Source organism: Neoarius graeffei, chromosome 2 (assembly GCF_027579695.1).
Source record: "Neoarius graeffei isolate fNeoGra1 chromosome 2, fNeoGra1.pri, whole genome shotgun sequence".
NCBI classification, from domain to species: domain Eukaryota; kingdom Metazoa; phylum Chordata; class Actinopteri; order Siluriformes; family Ariidae; genus Neoarius; species Neoarius graeffei.
In genome coordinates this window covers 18,479,369-18,498,776 of record NC_083570.1, presented here as the reverse complement: position 1 = coordinate 18,498,776, position 19,408 = coordinate 18,479,369, and the positions used below count along the sequence as shown (strand labels likewise).

The following is a 19,408-nucleotide window of genomic DNA, read 5'->3' as shown; positions in this document are numbered from 1 at the left end:
CCTTGAAAAACACTTTAAAAAAAAAAATAATAAGAGTTAAGTATGTGGTACAGACTCCAAACTTGTGGTCATTATCTCCAAACTTCTTAATATCTAGAACCTGTTTATTAATTAATATGCATTTTGAAAAATTATTTATTTCAAGGCCTCCCCCACTGCTTTCTGTCGCTCTGACTACGTCACAGTCACTGTTGCGCTGATTGGTCAGAGCGTTGGCCTATACGCACAGAGACAGTTTGAAAGACAGCGGGTTGTCCCTACCCACACCCGTCAGAAATGTCTACGATCGAGACCAGACTAAATATTCACATTTAGTCTGGCTTGCCAGGCTATAAAATAACAACAATAATAAAATAATAAGAAATCAATAATAATAACGTTATTAAAAATCAGAGAGAAAAGGCCAAGCTAAAGAGATGTGTTTTTAGCTGTTTTTTGAAAGAGGACAGTGTTGAGCATTGGCGCAACGCTAGTCGCAGGGCATTCCACAGCTGAGGGCCATTTACACTGAAAGCCCTGTCACCCATAGAGCAGAGTCAGAGAACAGTTGACAAGATTGGACGGAGGGAGTGGGTAAGAGGGTTTGGTTTGAATATAAATTTGGGCATCATCTGCACAACAGTGAAAGTTAAGCCCATAATGCTGTATTATGTGGCCAAATGATCTCCAGTCCATGCCTAATGAGTGATATTCGTTTCGCTCTCATAGGTCAAAGCGTTCGCCCGTGGCAGCCAATCAAAATCGATGGCGAAGCCACCAAACAAGAAGTGAGCTCGTGTCACGGAAACAGTTTGACATATCAAGACTATATTTAGTGGCATGACTTTGGACACCATCCAAACTAGCCTCATCAAATATGGTGTCATTTGGCCTCTAGGGGGCGTCACAATTAGCAAAAACGTATGTATTTTGGCTCATATCTCAGAAACGCTTTGACATATCAAGACCATATTTGTTGAGATGACTTTCGGCACCAGTTCATGTACCATTCATCAAATTTGGTGTCATTTGGCCACTCAGGGGCGCCACAATGAGCAAAAACGTGTTTTGGGTCATATCTCTTTACGGATTTAGAATTACATCAACATTTTCATGTTAGTGATGCTCTGGGACGCCCCTGTAAAGAACCTTGCCAGCCTGTCATCTCCGTATGAGAATCCGCCTTGTGTCTTGGCCAAACTTTTGCGTGTTGACACAAAACTTGTCGTGTGGGCGTGCGGTCACCTCTCTTGCCGGGTCGCCATGGCGGCGCACCTGAGCAAGCACACTTTCGCATTTTCTCCGGAAATGCATTCTAGTTATTATTATTACCTCCGCCAAGGAGGTTAACAGAAAAATTAATGAACGGATTGCTCTGAAATTTTTTCCAGAGGCGTGTCTGGGCACAAGTAACAATCCATTAAATTTTGGCGCTGATCCAGATCACCTTCTGGATCCCGGATTTTTTTTAAAGGATTCTCGGCAGAGGTCTGCGCTCTCCGAGTGCTTTTCTAGTTTGTTTCGTTTTTGTCTCTTCTTCATTTGCAACCACGTGACCAAAACTACTTGCTTTGTTGACCGCCGCCATGTACAGTGGTAAGAGTACAGACTGGAGCCTATCCCAGCTGAGGGAGGCGTTACGTTTAGAAGCTTGTAGTCATTTCTCAAATCTATTTTAAAAACAATCATTATACCCCTGCTCCGAAGGACGGGGGGGGGGTGTACTGGTTTACCTCTGTCCGTCCATCCGAAACACCATTTTTCTCAGCAGCCACAAATCATAGGTACTTGGGATCAAACTTCAGCTTGGGGTTCTATACCGTGTATACCATTTTCAAGTCTGTCGCACATCGACTTCCTGTTTTACCTATAGATGAAAGTCTTCCGGATTTACCCGGAAATCTGGATATTTGACAAAACTCTTGAGAATCTCCGGTTTTTCGGCGGCACGGTGGTGTAGTGGTTAGCACTGTCGCCTCACAGCAAGAAGGCATGGTAGCCGCGGGGTCTTAAAAGTCTTAAAGTCTTAAGTTTAATATTCCAAAATTAAGGCCTTAAAAAGTCTTAAATTGCTTTGCCCAAGTCTTAATTTTTTAAACAAAGGTCTTAAATTTACTCATACTATTCTACAATGTGAAAACGTGGGTTTTGCGTAACATCAGTGAATTTCTTGGAGTATGCGCAAAGAAAGAAACAATATTGATACATTTTCGCGCCGGCGCAATCGTCAGAGTCCGTGGTGGAGAGGAGACTCCGCGAATCGCAGCATGGGGAAGTGTCGTTTTAATCAGCATTGGCTGATATATATCGTGATTGGGTGAGGGAGGTTCCTGGAAGTGACGTTGAAGTCTCACATGAAGAGCTCAAAGCACATTGCATCTGCCCTCCACCGCCACTAGCCCATTGCTCACAGGGTTTCCCATACATAGACCATTGTGTGGTGCAGCGCCACACAATCAGACTCGCGATTTTGAAAAAAAAAAAAAAAATTCTGTTCCGTTCATTCATAGTGCTCGCTCTTCTCGTTCGCTCGCGCGCGCACACAGAGGGAGAGGCGTGTACACAGGCCTGCCGTTGCACATAATATACCCGGTGTCACGGTCTGATTGCGCGCTGGTATAAATTTACCATGCGCAGACCGATTTCCCCCCCCCGGTCAACTTCCGGGAAGTCTAAATTTACCATTTCTTGCTGTGATTTTGTACCGAGCATTTCAACATGCTGTGATTTTGTACCGAGCATTTCAACACATTTGTAGACTAATAGAACGCGAATTGTGACTACAATTGTGAGATTTGATTATCAGTAGACAAGCTGTTGAATATGGATGAGGAAACAATCATTTCCCAGTCACAAAATGAAGATCAGCAAAACACACAGTCCAAAGAGGCACGAGACCAGCGATTCGCCATTTTCAAAAGAAAGATGACCCAATTGTGACTAGGTCCAATGACAGGAGTCTAATTATACCAGGTTGGTAAATTTGACAGAATAACTATATTATAATCATGATGAGTCTCATTCAAACAAATCAGTATTCATCAAGATAAAGTGAAAATAATTTATTTGTGGATCAAGTATGATCATAAATCTATCATACTGGGCTGGTAAATTCTGACTAGGCCCAATGACAGCAGTCTAATTATACCAAGTTGGTAAATTTGAGAGAATAACTAAATTATTATAATCATGAGGAGTCTTACTTAAACAAATCAATATTCATCAAGATAAAGTGTAAATAAAAGTATGAACATGAACATACATCTCATATGAGGCTGGTAAATTCAGACTAGGCCCAATTATACCAAGTTGGTAAATTTATACTGTGGTAGGGTTAGACCGTGGCTGCTACAGTATAAACTTACCTGGTAAATTCAGACTGGTGGTAAATTCAGACCGTGACACCGGACTGCAAATAGGCCTGTTAGGCTAATTAAAAATAACGCAGCCTTCCCGATTCGCCTTCCGACCCCTTATTTTAAAAGGTAGCCTGCGTCGTGCTCGTGATGAGCTTTATCATAGCTTTCTTGGCTTACAGGAAACGGACATCCCTGAGTCAGGCTATAAACCAATTTTGATGCATACAGTAGCAGCTTGACGCGAGGAACCGGCCTTATTGCATTATCCCGTTTATCCCGCTTCAGCATTCATGCAAGTTATTAATAATGGCTTGACATTCACAATAAATAAGGATTTCCCACTAGCCTAAATAAAACGTTGTTATACTCGCGGAGATGCCTAGTTGATGCTATCTGAAGCATAAAATCTGAATATTTTAAGAAACAATGCGGTAGTTGAGAGAGGCTACTGTAGGATGCCCATAGGCTAATAATAACTTTGTATTTATTTGACTATTATAATTTCATTGACTCTCAATGTTTGCTGCTTTAACCCAGATGAGTATTGAAAAGTTTTTTTCTGAATTGCGAGCAGGATTTCTCAGCTATGAATAGGGTAAGCACATAGAAATTCAGTATTCCTTTGTATTTTTTTTTTTTGATGTAATGGAAATTTTTAGCGCTTTGATGAAAGGGGAACACCTGGCAGCCTGCTTACGAGTCTCCATAAATGGTCCCGAACCCAATGACTTCCCGTAAGATAGGGCACTGGAGGTTTTTTCAGGAAGCCACACAGAATTAAATGTTCTGATAGGGCATGCAGGCTTTGCACCAATTAGGGTAATGCTTTTTCATTATTGTTAGTTGCCTTGGTGTTACCTTACGTGGTTTCTTACATCTAATTATGATTTTATTTTGTTGTTGTTACATTATACTATTTATTTCATTTTAGTATTGGTTGAGGTAGGTGTTGAGTTCAATATTTAAAATAAAAACCTCCAGCTTGTTTTTTGCAGTTTATTCCTTGAATGTCAACTAAAGAATGATTGAAAGATTGCCACCAAAAAGGCAAAAAACTAAGGTAAAAACTAAACTTTAACTTCAATTTTGGTGAGTAATTTTCATAAATTTAAAAGACATGTTTTCCACCAACATCAAGCCCAGCAAACTAATGGCCTTCCCTGTAATGTAAAGTTGGGTCGAGGAATGAAACCAGGCAGGGTTCTGGTGAAAATTGTTTTAGCTGTCTTCTCTTAAAGAACTTAAAAGAATTTAGATTGAACTGAATAATCTCAAATGCTTCTTGTAGCTTTAAAATAGTCCCAGCAGGTGACTCTGAAGAAAAATACTGTGTGTTTGAACACCGCCCGCTGTAAACACTTTGCATACACCCCAATGTCCGACTCCACCGACCGCCACGGCACCACCGTGCACGATTCCCTCATCGACACAGTGGAGCACCACAAATTGCTACCTGGTCTGTGGGAAACACTGGCTCAGTTCTGCATGGTTCAATCTCCGAATGCACCTGGAGTTGGCACTAGCACCACTGTCAAACGTCAGCAGCATCAGCCAAGCCAGACATAATTGGCAAGGCTAGCAACAACACAAGGGTCGAGCAGTGGCAAATGGCTTGATTTCAATTGAATTTTTTTGCACAAAATGTGACAGGTATTTGACCAAAGTTTAATATAAAATAGAATTACACTGATCTTGCTCCTGAATTTACCCGTGATCTACACTTTAAGTCTGCTCGTCTCGAATAGAGTCACGCCCGCATGCAGTTACAGCACAAAGAGTAGCATAGAAGCGAAGAACCGAAAGGAAATCTTGAGCGGAACAACCTCTCTGCTCTAGTAAATGTGTGCCGCTTGAGTTGTGTATATCCTCCAACACGGCCCACTTCCGGTTCAAAGCCTCACGCGTAATTAGCTATGACGTCACGTGCCAATGAAGAATATTCATAAATATATACCCTGTCCACACTAGGGATTTTGTACCGATACGAAACTACTTTCGTACCGCAACACCTGTCCACACTAGCAACTATACCGGTACTGTAGCGGTATAACTGTATCGGTACGAAACCCACAAATGTATGGGTTTCGTATCGGTACAGTATCGGTACTGTAGCACTTCACTGTAGTGTGGACAGATGAAGCGGCTCTGTATCGATACAAATATAATGCGCAAGCGCAATGAACCATTCCTACGTCTTCCGGGTTATTCATACAGTGGGGCAAAAAAGTATTTAGTCAGTCACCAATTGTGCAAGTTCTCCCACTTAAAAAGATGAGAGAGGCCTGTAATTTTCATCATAGGTACACTTCAACTATGAGAGACAAAATAAGGGAAAAAAATCCAGAAAATCACATTGTCTGATTTTTAAAGAATTTATTTGCAAATTATGGTGGAAAATAAGTATTTGGTCAATAACAAAAGTTCATCTCAATACTTTGTTATATACCCTTTGTTGGCAATGACGGAGGTCAAACGTTTTCTGTAAGTCTTCACAAGGTTTTCACACACTGTTGCTGGTATTTTGGCCCATTCCTCCATGCAGATCTCCTCTAGAGCAGTGATGTTTTGGGGCTGTCGCTGGGCAACACGGACTTTCAACTCCCTCCAAAGATTTTCTATGGGGTTGAGATCTGGAGACTGGCTAGGCCACTCCAGGACCTTGAAATGCTTCTTACGAAGCCACTCCTTCGTTGCCCGGGCGGTGTGTTTGGGATCATTGTCATGCTGAAAGACCCAGCCACGTTTCATCTTCAATGCCCTTGCTGATGGAAGGAGGTTTTCACTCAAAATCTCACGATACATGGCCCCATTCATTCTTTCCTTTACACGGATCAGTCGTCCTGGTCCCTTTGCAGAAAAACAGCCCCAAAGCATGATGTTTCCACCCCCATGCTTCACAGTAGGTATGGTGTTCTTTGGATGCAACTCAGCATTCTTTCTCCTCCAAACACGACAAGTTGAGTTTTTACCAAAAAGTTCTATTTTGGTTTCATCTGACCATATGACATTCTCCCAATCCTCTTCTGGATCATCCAAATGCTCTCTAGCAAACTTCAGACGGGCCTGGACATGTACTGGCTTAAGCAGGGGGACACGTCTGGCACTGCAGGATTTGAGTCCCTGGCGGCGTAGTGTGTTACTGATGGTAGCCTTTGTTACTTTGGTCCCAGCTCTCTGCAGGTCATTCACTAGGTCCCCCCGTGTGGTTCTGGGATTTTTGCTCACCGTTCTTGTGATCATTTTGACCCCACGGGGTGAGATCTTGCGTGGAGCCCCAGATCGAGGGAGATTATCAGTGGTCTTGTATGTCTTCCATTTTCTAATAATTGCTCCCACAGTTGATTTCTTCACACCAAGCTGCTTACCTATTGCAGATTCAGTCTTCCCAGCCTGGTGCAGGTCTACAATTTTGTTTCTGGTGTCCTTTGACAGCTCTTTGGTCTTGGCCATAGTGGAGTTTGGAGTGTGACTGTTTGAGGTTGTGGACAGGTGTCTTTTATACTGATAACGAGTTCAAACAGGTGCCATTAATACAGGTAACGAGTGGAGGACAGAGGAGCCTCTTAAAGAAGAAGTTACAGGTCTGTGAGAGCCAGAAATCTTGCTTGTTTGTAGGTGACCAAAATACTTATTTTACCGAGGAATTTACCAATTAATTCATTAAAAATCCTACAATGTGATTTCCTGGATTCTTTCCCCCCATTCTGTCTCTCATAGTTGAAGTGTACCTATGATGAAAATTACAGGCCTCTCTCATCTTTTTAAGTGGGAGAACTTGCACAATCGGTGGCTGACTAAATACTTTTTTGCCCCACTGTACAATACGCACGTGCTTTCCAGCTGTAAATAAAACGCCAAAATGGCTCAAAATGACCGTTGAGCTACATGGAGCAGAGAAAGGGGGAGGGAGGGAGGAAGAAAGGAGGAAGAGGGAGAAAGGGAGGGGAAGAGAAGGAGAGGGAGAAAGGGAGGGGGGAGAAAGGGAGATTCGTTTTCTTTGTTTCTTTCTCAACTGCCTCGCGCGTTTTATACGATTCGACTGAATAAATGACCACCAGAAATACAGACTGTACATTGACAAAAAGCGCACACACGTCGTTTCATCCGCCATATTCTCGGAAGGAAGTTACTCGGTAACCGCGGAAACATTTCGCGCACGCGCATTTCAACTTCCGTGAAAGAAAACCGCAAACATTTCTCGCTAGTGTGGACAGATGCACTAAACTGTACCGGTATACTTTGTATCGATACAGTTGTACCACTTTCGTACCGGTATAAGTGTGAACACAGCAATAGTCAAGTTTAAAAAAAAAAAAGGTGTTAATCAAATGCTATCGAGATTAGTATGTGTATGTATGAAGAAGGCAAATGGGAAATTGGGTCTGCTCATATCCTCGTGCCTGTTTTGCAACTCAGGGTCCTTCCCCAGCTTGAGCAACAGGAACGACGGCAGCATGGATCACGGCACGCCAGCCGGCACCAACGACACCATCAAGACCATCGAGAAGTTCGCACCGTTAAAACCAAAGGTAAGACTTTTTCAGGATTGTAAATAGCTGCGTAGTAACGAATACCTGTCAGTGTGTAACGTGTGTGTGTGTGTAGGGTGATCCACTGAGGCCTGGGCATCCTCTGTCAAGAGGGGGCAGCGTTGAGAGTCTGTCAGTGCCAGGCAGAACACACTGCCTGCCCTCATCCGACAGCAAACGAATGAGTGCTGACCTCTCTGAGCTCAGACAGGATGACAAGATGCCTTTCTCTGCAGGTATATCTCTCTCTCGCGCGCGCACACACACACCTTTTCCACCAAATCAGTTCCAGGGCTGGTTCGGGGCTGGTGCTGGTTCACAACTCGTTCAACTTGCGAGCCAGCTGAGAACCAGTTTGCTTTTCCATAGCTCGCGGTGCTAAGGGGAGCCACGTCGTTACGTCACTACGTTTGCATAAACCTTGGCGCGAACATCGAAGCAAAAACAACACGGAAGAAGCAGCAGCAACAACAATAATAATGGATGACTTCGCGTTTGTACAGCTGCTGCTGCTTCTCGTCGCTTAAAAATGGCGATCTTTCGCGGTCTTATTGTTGTTGGTCTTAACAACTCCGCCCCCCCGCTGACGTAAGCGGTTCTTTCCTCTGGCCCAGCAGAGAGTTGGTGCTAGCCTGGAACCGGTTTTTCTGGCCCCGGAGCCAGTTCTTTGTCAGTGGAAACAGAAAACCCGGTTCCAAACTAAGCACTGGCCCCGAACCAGCCCTGGAACTGCTTTGGTGGAAAAGGGACAACAGAGTGTGTTTTTCAAAGAATCGCAGGTTTAATATATTTTTTTCTTTCTAATTTCCAGCAAAATCCAATCTGTTCATTTCAGAATCATCGGCGCGAAATACAATTTCTGACTAATTAACCCATTTCACTTATTCGCATTCCGAAAGATAATCATTCGAGACGTGATTTGAAATGTCCATCACTTTTTTTTTTTTTTTTTTGTTCCTAACCTTCATCCCTAACCTTCAGCTCATTTTCGTATCGTGCGCTAACGACAACTAGACCCCGAGACGACACACCGTCTCCGTCCACACACTTGCGTTTCCTGAGAACAGCGCTCGAACTCCATCAATCAGCACGACTTATAGAAAGTGTATTGAAAATCACAGGCTTTAGGCTGGAACGGTCAAGATGTTCATATGTGGAAGACGTGTCCCACAGAGCCAAGTGTTCATGTCGAGTTTCGAACTTTCAAACACAACATTGTACAAGACGAAAAAGTAATTCCAGAGGTTTTGGTTTTGATTATCTGGAACCAAGTGATGCACCGGGTGCTTCCAGGGTATTGAGGATAAATATGATGATGATGATGAGGTTCTATCCACATTCACTGGATATGAGCAGTCGTGCGCTCTGATTGGCTACTCTACTAGTAGGATATCAGCTCAGGCCATTATTAAAAAATGTTCTGTTTCCGGTCCACCGGCCGGGTGAGTGCCGTTTGTGCGGTTGAAATTTTTTTTTTTTTTAACGCCGGTTTTTCGACATTTTTTTTCAGGTTAAATTAATGCTATTCTCCTGAGAAATGCGAAAATAAATGTTGACAAAAATTGCTACCATGTTTGTTGTTGTGAACAAGCGAGTCACCAGAGGTCCGTAACCGAGGTCCGTAACCGGGGTCCGTATCGTAGGATACAGACCCGCTCGCCAGCCAATCAGAGTGCGGGATTTGATGGAAACCGGACCACGAAACAAATTGCTACTGTCATTTCGTCAGTTTATCTCCCACTGGCTGAAAGGTCCGAAGTGGGATTATGTCGTGGCGATGTCCGTCTGTCCGTCCCGGGAATGGTGTTGACCGTCTGAAATCGACTCCTCTCACGATTTTTGGAGGAATTTCACAAACGTTGGCAGGATTCTTTGTGATATGTCGGTAATATGCGTTTTACCAGAGTTCCAGCCCTCAATTAACAAAATTTATCCTTTGGCAATTTCATCAAGGTGTGCTCGCCTTCTGACATCCACTCCTCTCTCAATTTTTGGAAGAGTTTCTCGAAGCTTGGTGAAAAGGCCTTGTGATACGACGGTAATACGCATTATGCGATTTAATTTCGTTTGTGAAAACTGTACCTGAGTTTTGACCCTTAACTTGGATAACTTTCACGAGGGTGTACGTGCTTCTGAAATCGGCTCCTCTCACAGTTTGTGGAGGAATTTCACCAAACTTGGCAACAGGCTTTGTTATATGACAGTTATACGCATGTTTAATTTGGGCAGATTTTACCAGAGTTATGCGCTTGATTATTAACAAACTTGCACGTTGGCAATTTCATCAAGGTGTGCTTGCTTTCTGAAATCAACTTCCCTCACGATTTTTATCCCCCGCTGGCCGAAAGGCCCGAAGAGTCATGGCGATGTCCGTACTCTTGGAGCACTCTTGCTTACGTTCTAAGCAGAAATGGTATGGTTTTGTGTAAAGTTTTTATCAGATTTGCTAAAAAAGAATGCTCCGTTTCTCAAAATCCAGCGAATGTGGATCGATTCAATCTCGTCGTACATGGCTTACAGCGCTATCGGCTCCAGATTTCATGGAATAACTGTTAAACGCTCCGTCTGCAAATATAAAGTCAAAAGGCCAGGTTGAAAACGTGCCGGGATATTTCTTTAAGAATGTAAAAACTCCTCCAGCGTGAAACTCAAAACAGGGTTTCCGTTCCTACCCAAGCGACCCGCCAAAATTCTTTCATCATCCCAACCGTTGACGGAAGTTCACGCAGCTCTCGGAACGTCCCGGAAAGGACGCGAACGCTCCGTTCTCTCCAGCGTCCCTTCCGGCCCTGCACGGCCGTGTTTGTTGCATGCTGCATGTCTGCATGTGTCCCGTCCTGTTCTTCGTCCATCAGCTTGCTAATGTAGGTGTGTGAGTACAGTCTGCATGTCGGTGTACGCAGCTCTATGTGTATGTGTTTTTGCAGCAGCGCGGCCGCAGTATAAACGAGGCCACCGTAAAACAGCGTCACACGGCACCATTTTGGACATTCCAGAGATCGTCATCACAGGTATCGGAGCCGTGCCGTGTCGTCCCGTCCCTCGGGCTTGTCGCTGTTGCTGAGTTCTGACTCAAATCAGAGCAGTGGGAATGTTTCGATAACCATGGCTGTGGCTCCAGGACGTCAAAATCCCCACACACACTGATCAAGGCCAGCTAGATTTTATTCACTTGTGTTCAGATTAGTGCCAAATTTGCACTGATAATGATTCCTATCAGCTCATTAACGAGCCTGCTGTTGGATTAAGTCCTGGAGGAGCAGTCAGCGGTTCTCTGTCTGATCTCTTTCCTTCTTTCCCCTCCCTCCCTCATGTGGATGTCATGGCTGATCTACTCTTTTTTTTCATTATGTTTCTATTACAAATATTGTTTTAAATGTTGATTTTTTTTTCCCTCTGATATTTTTGGGGTCGTAGCTCAATTAGCTTGATCGTCAGCCTGTTCTAGCGACATCCTTCCCCAAGGAGAGCTTAAATGGTGTTTTATTTATTTATAGTAAGATGTAGCTCTGTTCTGTCAGCATACTTCATGCAGATATGACGTTCAGGTCTCATACACCATGATTAAGGAGCAAACAAGCCACCGATTTGTCCTCACAAGCAAAACCGGTCCAGTCCGATTCATTCCAAGAGACATGACTTTTTAAGCAGCGCGACCTGTTGGCCTGGACCGGAGCAAAAACGTCATCCAGGCACGAAGTATCCTGAAGCCACTAGTTTATGAAGAATCTCTAGGAACTGTGTTCTTATGCTGTGAATCTCTGACTATTGATCCAATCAGTATTCTCCTGCTGCTTCGTGATCAAAGTCTCTGGGTGTGTTCGTGTCTGACTCGCATGTGGGTTTCAGAGTTTTGAGAATTTTTCTCAACGTTCTTCATTAATCTCCAAAAAGGTCTCGAGTGTGCTCCAGGGAAAGCGCAAACCCAGGCCTTCGCGATCAGGTTTAGAGTTTATCATGACGTCTAAGTTTACGGGAGTAAAAGGGCACGAGGCAGAGAATAGGAGGGTACAATTAAAAAGGTCGAAGCCCTTCATCGTGAACCGCAGGCGAGAAAACCGGGTTGATCCGAGACCATTTCAAGGCATTTAGGGAGGGATCTCCTCTCATCTCATTATCTCTAGCCGCTTTATCCTGTTCTACAGGGTTGCAGGCAAGCTGGAGCCTATCCCAGCTGACTACGGGCGAAAGGCGGGGTACACCTTTCAACCATCGGTCAAACGGTCATCGGTTAACATCCCTAAAATGGAGTCCAACATTGTGATTCAAACCTTACGCGAAAACACAAAATAAGCGTTTTTTGGCAAAAAAAAATGAACCTCATGGTGCCACCATTAGACTTTTGAATATGGTCAAAAAATTTTACAGGATGTCTTTATTGGTGAAAAGGAACACCAAAACAAAAATGCATCAGATTTTATGAAAGTGAGGGCGACTGATGCACCCTACTGTAGGGCTGGGCGATATGAGAAAAAATTATATCACGATATATTTTTTCAAAATTTTCGATAACGATATACATCACGATATAAATCAAATCACCATTTTTGTATTTTCTTTAATTTTCTGCTCAAAATATGAACATTACAAATTAGTAGTTCCTTCCTAATTAACAAAAATAGCTTAACAAGCCTTCAAGTTTCACAGAACCAAAACAAACTGGATGCACATTCTTTTGTTCTTTTTGTTCAAATGAATAAACTGAAAAATAAAAAAAACTATATACCATTGTTAATCATTTGTGCAAATTCTAGCAGCTTTCAAATAAACATAAAAGACGTATTGACGTGTAAACCTTATGCTGCAAGGAGAAAAAAAGTGCAATCCTGTACGTCAGTGTGTTTAAGGTTTTGTGTAACACTTTGTTGTATGTCCGACTTTAAATATCCAAAATACCTCCACACAACCGAAGATCTCTGGCCCTTCTTTTCAACGATGTCCTCCAGGGCAGTGCTCTGACTTTCCTGTTCAGAACTCCGGTCAGTCGGCTTCTCGCTCGTTTTTATAATCGCTTTGTTTCACGCTTTGTTGGAGAAATGCCGCGCTCCTGCAAACTTCACCACAGCCATGCTGTGCGTTGCTGCTACACGTGTTTGTGTGTGCACGCAACCTAACTTGACGTGGCTCTCTTCCAACTGATTGGTTACGTGCGGTACTGTTTAGTTATGATTGGCTATTCGCGTGTCTGTCAAAACTTCGGACGAAGTAATTTTATTGAAGGCGTAGGCTTATCGTAGGCATATCGTACGTGTCTAATTTCTAATCGTAGAGATTTTATATCGTGAATAACATCGTAATCGTAAAATCGCCCAGCCCTACCCTACTGCACAGCTAAAATCACCGCCTGGCCTGAAAGCTGATGTACGGCATTACTTTGGATTCAAACGTTACGAGGACGGAGACGAAGTCGACAGAACAAAAGCAGTGTGCAAACTGTGCCACATAGAGGTAAAATATAGTGGCAATACAACCAATCTCTGCAACCACTTATCCAGGCACCACGCCGACACAGTTTCAGCTAAACCTGCGGCGAATCAAACTGCACTGGAGAAGGCATTTGGTGTTAAATTTCCTTCAAATTCTCAGCGTGCCTTGAGCATAACCGAGGGTGTCGGAATATTTATTAGTAAAGACCTACGCCCCTACAGTGTCGTAGAAAATGCTGGATTCAAACTACTGCTGAAGAGACCGGAACCACGCTATGTCCTGCCCAGTCGCAAACATTTGAGCGAAACTGTTATCCCAAAAATGTATGCGAAAACAAAAGACACACTTGCACATTCGCCGAAGTCTGCCGAGAGGGTGGCGTTGACCTGCGACTGCTGGACCTCAAGAAATACCGTGTCGTATCTGACTATTACGCGTCATCACATTGACGAGGAATGGAGGCCAGTCTCAAGCGTTCTCCAGACCAGAGCAGTTGAAACGAGCCACACTGCAAGTAACCTTGCTGATCTGCTCACCGAAGCCATACAGGAGTGGGAAATATCTGACAAAGAGCCCGCAACTGTTACAGATAATGCCGCGAACATTGTGAGAGCTGTGCAATTAATGGGGCATTTTCATATGGGGTGTTTTGCTTTAGAATTATGGTTTTGATTTAGAATTCAAATAAAACCTGGATTTTTTTCATTCCAAAATAAATCCTTTAAATCCTTGACTATGCTTCCGTATAGTTCGCTTTGTGTCGATACCTTTTTAACATACAGTGCAGTGCAATAATGAGTACACCCTCTTTGAAAAGTAACATTTGAGCAATTCCAGCGTTATGGACGTGACACTTGAACTCAAAATGGCAACAAATGACCCAGTGCACGTTTTATTGTCTCCCAGTATTTAAACAGGTGTTGCATATTTTAAAGGGATAGTTCGGGATTTTTGACATGAATCTATATGGTATCCCCGTCAGCAGTGTCGTGCATCCACACTGACTTACCCCCGACAGTGTTCTGTGAGCCTAGATATTGTACAGTGTTGGTCAGTGCACAAGTAGTTCCGGCAGGTTTCCTGGGGTCTGCAAAGTAACACGTTTTTCTTCTCAAAACAGCTCGTGTTCGAATGAGTGATTTATTAGCATAACAAAACCCTTGTAGTCCAAAAAGTCACACCTTGTAATTGCTTGGGGCTACTTTCTCTCAATAGCGATCAGTGCGCGCTGTCACTGTTAACAGTTGTGTGCGAGCTAGCCAACAACTTTCATTAGTTGTTCGACAGTGTTTAGCAGCAGCAAATTGCTTTCCTCCTCAGTATACAAGTGCGCTTCCATGGCAGGGACAAAGAAACTACCACTGCTGCCTATGTAGTGCCCTATTTATACAAATGGGAGTCATTCAGGATTCAGCCATGTTTTTGCTCCGTGTCATGGCTGAATCCTGAATGACTCCTATTTGTATAAATAGGGCACTACATAGGCAGCAGTGGTAGTTTCTTTTTCCCTGCCATGGAAGCGCACTTGTATACTGAGGAGGAAAGCAATTTGCTGCTGCTAAATACTGTCGAACAACTAATGAAAGTTGTTGGCTAGCTCGCACACAACTGTTAACAGTGACAGCGCGCACTGATCGCTATTGAGAGAAAGTAGCCCCAAGCAATTACAAGGTGTGACTTTTTGGACTACAAGGGTTTTGTTATGCTAATAAATCACTCATTCGAACACGAGCTGTTTTGAGAAGAAAAACGTGTTACTTTGCAGACCCCAGGAAACCTGCCGGAACTACTTGTGCACTGACCAACACTGTACAATATCTAGGCTCACAGAACACTGTCGGGGGTAAGTCAGTGTGGATGCACGACACTGCTGACGGGGATACCATATAGATTCATGTCAAAAATCCCGAACTATCCCTTTAAGGCTGTACCATACTGGAGAAGTGATAGAACAAGAACAATTCCCATAGTACATCTGGGGCATGCCAGAAAATGCCAATAAAAGATGCGTTATGGATGTGACAGAAAAAGTATCACTTTTCTTGGGTGACTGTACATTTTTATCAAACTCTGTGAAATTGTAAACCTAATGTCGAAATGGAGATATCCATTTGATAGAGGGGTCCAAGGTGAATATTAAAAAAAATCTTTGTTTAAAATATTTTGTATTTCATGCAGAGTTTCGGAAGGAAAAGTCAGCGTTATGGATGTGACGAAATTCCGTTATGGATGTGACGCGTCTGAAATAGACATGGCATATGTTTAGAAAATCAGCAATTTAACCACCATAACCCTTTGAAAAACTCTCTAAATATCAGCTAAAACTATCAAAGTTCTTAAATAATATTTAGGATGGCTATTGTTTTGCTGTTTTGTGGATTTTAGCATACATTTCTGTGGCTTGTGGCAATAATATAGAATTGTACATGATCAAAGTTGATTTTAACTTGGGTTTTACATTATAAGAAAGAAAGACTGACATATTAAGGCGAAGGGAACAATTCTTGTGACAAATTGGTTCAACTTATTCACATCTGTAAAATACAGGCCTAGGTGAAATCTCTGGGAGTGGTTTTGATGTATTACAGGTTGCTTTATTTTTGCATGGTGAGGTTGACATTTACATGGAATTGCCCATTTCACACAATATGACAAGGAACACAAAGATATATTTCCAAAATGTTCCCAGACTAAGTTAAACACAGGTTCTGTTGAGCTTTTGAACTCAAAACAAAGGCTAATAATATAACAAATGATTTTTATTTCAGTTTTAGTGAAATTTGTGTGGTGCAGAAATGAGTACACCCCACTGAAGGGCTCTGAGTAAAGCAACTTTTTAGGCTACCAATGTGGACCTGAACAAACAATTCACCACAGGTGAGTCTAATTAGTCATTACACAGGCGTTAATTAGGCAGTTGGCTACAAAAGGCTGTTACCTAAAGCAAACCACCCTTTCCCATTTCCTGCTGTCAGCAATGGCACCTCATGGCCAGGAAATGTCTCTGGATCTGAGAAAGCAGATTACTGCTTTATGCAAGAGAGGTGAGGGCTACGAGAAGATCAGTAAAGCCTTACTTATCAGTAAGAACACGGTTGCAAAAGTGATCCAAAAATTCAAGACAGATGGAACTGCAGCCAAAGTACAGAGACGTACAGGCCGGCCAAGAAAATTAACACCCAGGCAGGAGCGGCTCGTAATGAGAAAAGTTGAGGAAAATCGGCATGCAAGTGCACAACAGGTATCTAAGGAAGTAGAGACTGAAATTGGAGTGAATGTGTCACGTGACACAATATGCCGTACAGTGCAGCGGAATGGCATGCATGGGTGTCGTCCCCGAAGGAAGCCTCTCCTAAAGCCCAGTCACAAAAAAGCCCGTCTAGAGTTCGCCAGGGCACATGCTGAAAAGGATGAAGGGACTCTATACTCTGGAGTGATGAGACCAAAATCAATCTTTTTGGAACTGATGGCTTCAAAACAGTCTGGCGTCGCAAGGGTGAGGAGTACAAGGAAAAATGCATGGTGCCCACAGTGAAACATGGAGGGGGTAGTGTTCTTATGTGGGGTTGCATGAGTGCTGCGGGTGTTGGAGAACTGCATTTCATTGATGGCATCATGAATTCTCAAATGTACTGCTCTATACTGAAAGCTAAGATGCTTCCATCACTTCGGGCCGTTGGCCGTCGTGCCATTTTTCAACATGACAATGACCCAAAACACACATCTAAGGCCACTGCTGACTTTCTGAAGAGGAACAGGGTGAGAGTGATTCCATGGCCAAGTATGTCACCTGATCTGAACCCTATAGAGCATCTTTGGGGAATACTGAAGAGGCAGGTTGAGCATCACTCTCCATCCAACATCCAGGCTCTGAAAGATGTCATCCTTGAAGAATGGAAAAAGATTGATGTAGCTAAATGTTGTCAACTTGTGCACTCCATGCCAAGGAGACTTGGGGCTGTCATTGCAAATAATGGAGGCCATACAAAGTACGAAATGTACTGGATGTAACTGAGTGTTGTGGGGTGTACTCACTTTTGCTCCACCCCACTTTCACGGAAACAGAAAAATATGTAATTTAAGGCATCCTTTCACCTTTCTGCTTGAGTTATAATGTAAGAACATAGTGCAATAAACATCATCAAGGAACTGTTTGGGACATATTGTTTGTGTTCATTTTAATACTGTGAAAAATGTCGTTTTTCAGGGGGGGTGTACTCATTATTGCATTGCACTGTATGTGTGTCCCTCTTATGCATACACAGATACATGCACAAACACACATGGGGCTGTTCCTGTCAATAGGGACAGTTTTTACTTTAAAGTGACAATCCAGCAATATCTAAGTAGATCAGTATCGAATCGGATCGTGACCTTATGAATCGGAATCGAATCGATCCAGGAAATCCGGATCGATTCCCAGCCCTAGTCCTGTCAGGGTGCGTCTTTTATTCCTACCCTTGCCTTGTAAATATGATTTTTTTTTTTTTTAAAGGAACTGAATTTATACTGTGTTCACACTTGTAGAGATCTTGCAGTCACGTGACCGGAAAGTACACAGCCGCCATCTTGTCGGTAAAAAACACCGCTGAATACTGCTACACTCGTGTACAGACTGGATCAATTTCAACCGACGGACTACACGGCTCATTTTTCTAATGAACAGATAACTAGATACATGTCTAAAATAAACGACCTACAGATTAGTGACCCTTATGGCTTACCGGACGTAGTTTTCACGACCGTGTCAGTGGATTTTGAACTGCCAGAGGCGGAATACCCAGACGTGTATAATTACCTCATTAACTTTCCCTCGCTGTTCAGTGGTGAAGCACTGCGTGCTTATAAATCTCTGGACAGTTATCTTTACAGAAATTCAGGATTTGTCAGCGACTCAGATGTAAACTTGTAAACAAGAAAATAACAATCCTCATTGGACGGGTAAGTCACTTAAGTATTGATACTAGATATATCAGTAGTATTGAGTATAGCACTGACCAGCCGATTAGAGAATAGAATAGAATAAGGTAATTCCAGCTGTAATTCCAAATCGTCCGTCTTGTTTACCATGGATCTGGTGTTGGAGAGGTAGAGGCTTGGCAGTGGAGATTTGCTTCCGCTCCCAGCGCTGCCTCCTTCGCCTGCCAGACCCGATAACAATCCACGGAGACCCCGCTGGTCTCGCTATCTCGTCCGGAACGTTGTGCATGTGATGGAAATCGCTACAAACCGTCGTTTTCTGCTGGAAACCAATGTCCAGTAAGTCCATACGGTTGTAGTGGATATTGAAGTCCGGTACAGACGAACAACACGCAAAAATACACACAAAAAACATAAAAAACATGCACAGGTAGGGAGAGCTTGTAGCCGCAGCCGTTGTAGTAGAATTGTATATAGTAGGGTTTTCCAGAAGAAAAGGTAGAAGTAGAAGGCAGAAATATGGCGTTTGACCGACAAGATGGCGTCTGTTGCAATCTGGATCGGCTGTGACGTCACATGCAAGATCTCTATACCGGTACGAAAGTGGTATAACTGTATCGATACAAAGTATACCGGTACAGTTTAGTGCATCTCTCCACACTCGCGAGAAATGTTTGCGGTTTTCTTTCACGGTAGTTGAAATGCGCGTGCGCGAAATGTTTCCGTGGTTACCGAGTAACTTCCTTCCGAGAATATATGGCATCCGTTATTTCGAGATCCCGAGAAAACAAAACAATTATTCCGTGATCTCAGCTGGATCACTGTATCTCCGTCGGTAGAGACGAAGCCGGGCCAGTCTTCTGCGGAGGTGCCGCGGACTAATTTTGAAATTATCCCTTATTTTATTAAAAGACTTAATGCAATCTCTCCCTGTGTCAACCCCTGATCAAAATATTGCCTTATTAGGTGATCGATTATTCCAGACATTCTAATGACCAAAGTTGCGTCTATACAGAATGAGAAATAGCCCCAAAGTCGCATATCACAAGTCTCTTGGCGCACCTGAATGAACCATTTCTCAGCTGTTTACTCGAGATCACGGAATAACGTTTTTGTTTTCTCGAGATCTCGAATTAGTAGTGTTGTTTTCTCGAGATCCTGAATTAATTATGTCGTTATTTCGGGATAACAAGG

At 43.1% G+C, this 19,408-nt stretch overlaps 1 protein-coding gene across 3 annotated transcripts in view; it reads left to right on the top strand.

Annotated features, from left to right (window-relative positions):
* The window catches only part of map3k7 (mitogen-activated protein kinase kinase kinase 7), a 69,385-nt gene that overhangs the window by 33,469 nt on the left and 16,508 nt on the right, over window positions 1-19,408 (top strand). For 2 of the 3 annotated variants that reach the window (XM_060913953.1, XM_060913955.1), the window contains 3 exons: window positions 7,755-7,867; window positions 7,944-8,103; window positions 10,795-10,878. In XM_060913953.1, coding sequence (XP_060769936.1) covers window positions 7,755-7,867; window positions 7,944-8,103; window positions 10,795-10,878 — 357 coding nt within the window. The remainder of the gene's footprint in view (window positions 1-7,754; window positions 7,868-7,943; window positions 8,104-10,794; window positions 10,879-19,408) is intronic. The other variant, XM_060913954.1, reaches the window with a different exon arrangement.